This window comes from Ictalurus furcatus, chromosome 23 (genome assembly GCF_023375685.1).
Source record: "Ictalurus furcatus strain D&B chromosome 23, Billie_1.0, whole genome shotgun sequence".
Taxonomy (NCBI): Eukaryota; Metazoa; Chordata; class Actinopteri; order Siluriformes; family Ictaluridae; genus Ictalurus; species Ictalurus furcatus.
Window position 1 is genome coordinate 4,372,501 of NC_071277.1, and position 7,444 is coordinate 4,379,944.

The following is a 7,444-nucleotide window of genomic DNA, read 5'->3' on the forward strand; positions in this document are numbered from 1 at the left end:
CTGCTGAGGTAAACTAAAAATGACACATAAACATATAGTTTAGCTACGGTAATTTCATCTGCATTTTGCAATGTGTTAATAATTGTTGTAAAAAAAAAAATAAAATAAATAAATAAATAAATATATAAAAACACTAAAAATGAAATATATCAGTTGCTAGCCAGATAGTTGTGCTGATTCTTTTAAGAAAGCGATTTATGAATTAAGTTCTGCTTTGGTCTCAAAGGAAAACAATTTAGTAAATAAAATACCCAAGCTGTTTTAGCCCTTTACTTGGTGCAGGTTAAAAAGCTTGGGAAAAATTCACAGCGATAATTAAAACGTTTGCGGTTTGAGGAGGGAATTTGACTTTTCATCACGTCGGCAAAGCATTGCAGCTGTTCCACTGTTATTTTCCCACAAAGCTGGACCGATCCCGAGAGAAAGGATCACACGAGATGAAACGCTTTGTCAAGGACAAATTACGACAAGTTTTTCATGTTCTTCAGCGAGTGTAGTATCACTCCATTCTGTGTATATATTTGCTTTTAATCTAACATTTGTTGTCATTACATATTTCCAAGTGTATGAAGATTTTAAATCATAGTACCGTTTTTGTGTTGAATTATGACCCATAGGAAAGCATCTGTTCTAAATCTTTCAGCATGTTCTCTTCACTGCTTAGGGTTGAATGATGAAGTTTGAGACTTTTGATCCTGGGGGAAAAGATTCTGCTGTAGAAGTGGAGAATACCATATACCTGCTGACATTTTGGAAACTGAAAAGATTCAAATCGGGCTGTAGTAACTGGAAAATAAGTGTCAATTTTGGACAGTTGATTCTCAACGTGTCGATTGATGGTGATGTGTCTTTCAATAACATCGTACACTGGACCATCTAAAAGAAAGTAAAAGAAAAAAGCTGATAGTCTATCTGTAATATACATGGTCTACTAACCACCAAGAACTTTAAGCTGTTCACATGCACCAATCAGCCAAAACATTAAATGAACAGCATATAATGAATAGTGAATAAAACGAATAGCATTGATTATCTCGTTACAATGGCACCTGAATGACTCTGACGAGGGCCAAATTGTGATGGTTAGACGTCTGGGTCAGAGCATCTCCAAAACGACAGGTCTTGTGGGGTGTTCCCGGTTTGCAGTGGTTAGTACCTAGAGAAAGTGTCCAAAGAAGGACAACCAGTGTACCGACGACAAGGTCATGAGCGCTCAGGGTCATTGATGAAAATGATGATTATGATGGTTATGATGGATGATGATTATGAGGAGAAGTTGCATGTTTATAGAGTTGTTGAATGTTTGAACGAGTTTGAAAGTGATGACATGACGGTTTTTGCCAATGCAAGTTAGCATGCTAAAGCCGGGTGCACACTGTGCGATTTTTAATAGTCCTTCGCGACAGTTGCTTGTCAGACTGTATGAACACGATCCCCGCTGTAAGCCACGTCACATTGTAGGATCTTAGTTGTCATTGATGTCAGACTGTACGACAGTCCAGACGCGAAAAACAGACGCACGCAAGACGACGGAGCAGGAGAAGGCACTAACGATCGAACTAGCGATAAAAGACTACAGATTTTGGCCTAGGATTATAGGAGTCTTTTAGGATTCTCAAAATTTGTCTCCGACGACCAAATCGGTGGCCAAAATCGTAAAGTGCGAACCCGACTTACCTAATGCACCTTTAAGTGACTAATTTATGTATGTATTTTTGTCAGACCTCCAGAACTGTACAAAAAAATGTCTCAGTTCAAATGTCTATATTTTTCACCCCAAAAACAATCGGAGTGTCCATCTGCATTGCAAATGTAAGTGAAGAAATATTTAGGAGTCGAATTGCTTTTGGCTGTTAGTAAAATAAGCCACACCCACTTACACATCCCACGCTGACTTCTTCATTCAAAAGGAGATACATCAACATGCAAAATCAAAGCACCCTCAAGCCACTTCATCATTTTAAGTGCTTTAAATTCACTTTTCAGTCATTTTCTTGAGAGATAAACTGATGAAACGTTTTGGGGAAAGTCACAAACATGATCTAAATAAAATTCCGTTTTTGTTTGTAGGTTTTAATGATACTCATTAATCATTATTGATCGTACATCATATGGCACATGTTTAGACTATGAATAACATCAAATAATAATAGTACAGTTAAAGATCGTCCTTTGCTTTATTAGAAAAATAGAGTCCAATGTGATTAACAGCATTTCCAACATATCAAACCTTTTGAAAATATAAATAAACACAGAAAAAAATCATGCATATTAAATGGACACGACGCAAGCATTTCACACACACACACACACACAAAAAAAAGACTAGACATTTAATTTCACACAGTGACATAAAACGGTGTTCACAAAATAAAAACAAAATATAAAGCCTCCGATGTGTAGTGATGAATTGATACTGATTGACCCTGTAACACACTCTAAATGCAACCCAAAATTGAGCTCATGGGATATTTTTTTTTTAAAAATGAGAAAAAAAAAAAACACTAACATATACATTCCATTAAAAAAAATTTACAAAAAAGAAATCTTAGCTCACAGGCAGTTTCAGCACTCGAAGATTTGAAGATAAGAGTAAGAATGAGAAAGACACAGCGATAAAGAAATTTAAAAGATACGAAGATGTATTTCCTGGATGTTATTAGGAAGTAGGAAAAAAAATTTAAAAATGTTCGTCATTTGTACATAAATTTTATTTATTTATTTTTTTAACCGACCCTCTGAAGAATATGCCGTTATTAAAAATAAAAGTTTTTTTTTTAACTGTCAAATTAAAAAAAATTTAAGTGAAATACTGAAGACAGAAGCATGTGGCTGAGTGGAAATTAAAGCAAAAAAAAAAAAAAAAGGGAGATGGGAAAAAAGGGTGAAAAGGGAAAGAAAAAATGAGAATAACGAACGAGATATGGCAAAGAAAGAGTAACAGGAAAGAGAAATACTGTCATTTCAATAAAAAGACGATGTATTTGAAATCGAGAAGGGAAAAAAAAATCAGATAGAGTGATGAAGGTCTAGGCTGTAGCTCCACACAGTCTGAAAGTTGAAATGTCTTTTGTGTCGTCTGGTCTTCCTGAAACCACGAAAGGCCATGACTGTGAAGAACAAGGTACGTTAAAATTCTGTCCTTCTGTTTCATCAGTACCAGATTCACAGCATCCACTGTGGGTTTGAGTCACTTTGGATGAAAGCAACAGCCAAACATTATGTGCATTAACACATCATTAATATTCACATGCTTAAGATCAATTAAATCAATAGCTTAAAGATCATTAAGTTACAGCGACAGTGACAGCAGTGTCTGAGTGTTGAGTCTTTAAGAGCTTCAAATTTATACAGTATACTTTTCAAATATCCAGTGATGAATGATTCATTATGGATCAAAGATATAATAACACATCAGCACCACTGTAATCCTAAAGAAGTCCCTAAGGGCCATGCATTATTATTGTTATTACTTTATGATAAATTCAAGATAAATTATGTTACTGTAGATGCGTCATGGATCGGCATGCTTCATTCTATATTATTAGCAGGTGTTGAGGAAAGGTGGGTAAAAGAGGACAACTAAAGTTTATGAGTTAAGGATCAGGTTTAAAGGTTTGGGGATAGGGTTTATGTTTAGAGGTTTGAGGTTTTGGGGTTTAGGTTTAGAGGTTTTGGGTTTAGGTTTAGAGGATTAGGGTTTAGGTTTAGAGGTTTTGGGGTTTAGGTTTAGAGGATTAGGGTTTAGGTTTAGAGGTTTTGGGTTTAGGTTTAGAGGATTAGGGTTTAGGTTTAGAGGTTTTGGGGTTTAGGTTTAGAGGATTAGGGTTTAGGTTTAGAGGTTTTGGGGTTTAGGTTTAGAGGATTAGGGTTTAGGTTTAGAGGTTTTGGGTTTAGGTTTAGAGGATTAGCATTAAGGTTTAGAGGATTAGGGTTAAGGTTTAGAGGTTTGGGGTTTAGTTTAGAGGCTTAGAGTTAAGGTTTAGAGGATTAGGGTTAAGGTTTTGGGGTTAAGGTTTAGGTTTAGAGGTTTGAGATTGGGGTTTTGGTTTAGAGGTTTGGGGTTTAGGTTTAGAAGTTTGGGGTTAAGGTTTAGGTTTAGAGGTTTTGGGTTTAGGTTTAGAGGCTTAGGGTTAAGGTTTAGAGGATTAGGGTTAAGGTTTAGAGGATTAGGGTTAAGGTTTAGAGGTTTGGGGTTAAAGTTTAGGTTTAGAGGTTTGAGATTGGGGTTTTGGTTTAGAGGTTTGGCCTTAGGGTTTAGATTTAGAGATTTGGGATTTAGATTAAGAGGTTTGGCCTTAGTGTTATGATTTAGAGCTTTGGGTTTGGGGTTTAGGTTTAGAGGTTTGGGGTTGAAGTTTTAGATTTAGAGGTTTTGGGTTGGGGTTTCGATTTAGAGGTTTTGGGTTAGGGTTTAGTTTTAGAGATTTGGTTAGGGTTTAGGCTTAGATGATTTGTGTTTAGGGTTTAGGTTTAGAGGAATAGCGATTGGGGTTTAGATTTAGAGCTTTGGGGTTGGGGTTTAGGTTTAGAGGTTTTGGGTTAAGGTTTAGATTTAGATTTAAAGGTTTGGGCTCAGGTTTAGATTTAGAGTTTTTGGCTTAGGGTTTAGGTTTAGAGGTCTTGGTTTAGGGTTCCTTCACTGGAACTCAGTAACGCCAGCTAGCTAACGTGAACTGTTTGGCTAAAATCAGACAGCTGACTTAAACTTTAATAGGATAACAGGGAAGAACAATATCCCTATAGATATTAGGTAAGTGGAAGTCTGGAAACTACAAAGGCAACCAGCAATAACATATCAGGTATACCCAACAGCAGCCATTACATAGTGATGTATATAGTGATAGGTATAATTCAGAATCTATTCTGATGGTCTGCACTAAATTGTGAAGGGTCAATTCTCTATGATTTTTTTTTATTATTTTGTTTTTTGTAAGATATTACTATACCATGAATGTTAACCTGCTGTTGATGTTTTGGCAGAGGATTAACATAGCTAAAATAGCATATTAGCTAGCATTTTGATTGAACTAGGATGTTAATGATCATGTGAAATCAATTAAACTTACGAACGGTCAAGATGAAAATGTTTTTAAAAGTTAGCTAGTTATTCAATGCATTATTACAGCACTATGTATGAAGCTGAAATATCTGTAATAATAAACATGCTGAAACATTGAGCCATACCAAATTTACCGGATGGATGAGGGTCTTTTCATATTTGTCCTCATGCAGCAGCTGTCTGAGATGATTGATGTAGCTCGAGGCGAGTCTCAGTGTGTCCAGTTTGGACAGTTTGGTGTCTGCCGGAACCCACGGTAAACTTGTCTTCAGACGAGAGAACGCTTTTGCTAGGACTCTCATCCTCGCTCTTTCACGTGCGTTTGCCGCATGCCGCTGTGACTGTCGTCCATCTTTTGGGCTTTTTGCTCGCTTTTGCATGTTGGCTCGTTTGGGTTTGATGTTGAGTCCTTCATCACGATTAAAGTCATCTTCAGAGTGAGAATCAAGGCGTGCAAATGATGTTTCTGGTGCATCATCGGCGTCACTCAGTGAACCGGTGGACATTATTGCTATTCTTATTCTTCCACCTACAATATGATATATAAGTATGTTTCTTTCCAGGTATAGCTTTTGATGAAGCTCCAGTGGTCTTTCTTAAGTCTGTATTGAGCTAGAATTATGTCAAACAGCAGATATAGCCTAAAAACAGACACAAAAACACTTAAATAAATGTTAAAAATGTAGCTAAAAATGAGCATGAACTCAAAATTGGTTTAGCTAAAAACATGCTAATATAAATGCAAAAACAAAACACATACTCTCTTTGCCTTGAGTGTTCTCTTCAGATAAGATGTCGTCCCTTGTCTCTTTCCACTCACTTAAATTGTCACACACACACACACACACACACACACACACACACACACACACACTGAGGTTTTTTTTCTTTTGCTTTTCACACACCCCTTTTCTCCAGACCATCCTGAGTTTTCAGCAAGTCTGCGGAGGAGGAGGAGTTAGCTTAAGTGTGTTTCAACTTTCAGATTAGCGTTTAGCCTGTGTGTATCTTCCCTCTCATGACTTCTCTGATTATCTGAGGAGAATGTCTGATCAGTTTGTATTTCTTTAACCACCTATCAAGCACTAATCTGACATTCTCCTCAGCTTAAAGACTCCAGATATTTTGCAGTCAATCAGCTAAAACATATTCATAGTTTTGCACAGGAGCTACATGGCTAATATAGCTAATAGGTAAAGGAAGCTTATAGACATCGATGTAATCTTGTACAAATCGTTTAAAACATCACTCATTCATTTAAATGTTCAGTGTTTCAAACAGACTTAGCTTTTTTTATGTTATTTAACAAAAATGGATGAAAGGACATTGCAGAACTAACAACAACTATAGTAGCAGCCATTTTGAAATTCCTCATTACATGTTTTATGTCAGTCCACACAAGCAACAGACTCAGGTAGGAGATGTGGCTTTCAGATTTCTAGTTTATACAAATTCTGATCATTATAAAGTTATAATCTGATTTGTATATTTCATTTTTATACATCTTTATGAAACTACATAAACATTAGTAGTGTGACACAACGTCACTGTCTGTATCTGTATCTATTGCTCCAAACATCCATATCTCTATTCAGATATAAAACCTGAAGTGTGCTCATCCATCCATCCATCCATCCTTCCATCCATTTTCCATACCGCTTATCCTACACAGGGTTGCGGGGAGGCTTGAGCCTATCCCAGGGAACTTGGGGCACAAGGCAGGGGACACCCTGGACGTGGTGCCAACCAATCGCAGGGCACAATCACACACACATTCACACACTACAGACAATTTTGGAAATGCCAATCAGCCTACAATACATGTCTTTGGACTGGGGAAAGAAACCGGAGTACCTGGAGGAAACCCCTGAAGCACAAGGAGAACATGCAGGTGAGATTCTAACCCCCAAACCCAAAGGTGTGAGGCAAACATGTTAACCACTAAGCCACTGTAACCCAACCCCCATCACTACACCCTGAAAACAATGGAAACATTAGGGGGGAAAAAGAGGTAGAAATACTAGCACAGTCAGTGTGGACTACAGTGGTGCTTGAAAGTTTGTTTAGAATTGTAACATTTTCTGCATAAATATGACCTAAAACATCATCAGATTTTCATACAAGTCTTAAAAGTTGATAAAGGTAAGCCAATTAAACAAATGAGACAAAATTATTACAGTTGGTCATTTATTTATTGAGGAAAATGACCCAATATTATATATCTGTGAGTGGCAAAAGTATGTGAACCTTTGCTTTGAGTATCTGGTGTGACCCCCTTGTGCAGCATTAACTGCAACTGAACATTTCCAGTAACTGTTGATCAGTCCTGCACATCGGCTTGGAGGAATTTTATCCCGTTCCTCAGTACAGAACAGCTTCAAC

General features: G+C 37.0%; 1 protein-coding gene across 1 annotated transcript; it reads right to left on the reverse strand.

Moving 5' to 3' along the window:
* Positions 1-923: 923 nt before the first annotated feature.
* LOC128600055 (transcription factor 21) lies at positions 924-6,075 on the reverse strand. The gene is made up of 3 exons (XM_053612207.1): positions 5,823-6,075; positions 5,188-5,703; positions 924-3,110 (listed from the first exon to the last, which is right to left on the reverse strand). The coding sequence occupies exons 2-3, from the start codon at positions 5,566-5,568 to the stop codon at positions 3,030-3,032; spliced, it is 462 nt and encodes a 153-aa protein (XP_053468182.1). The 5' UTR covers positions 5,569-5,703; positions 5,823-6,075; the 3' UTR covers positions 924-3,029.
* Positions 6,076-7,444: the final 1,369 nt, after the last annotated feature.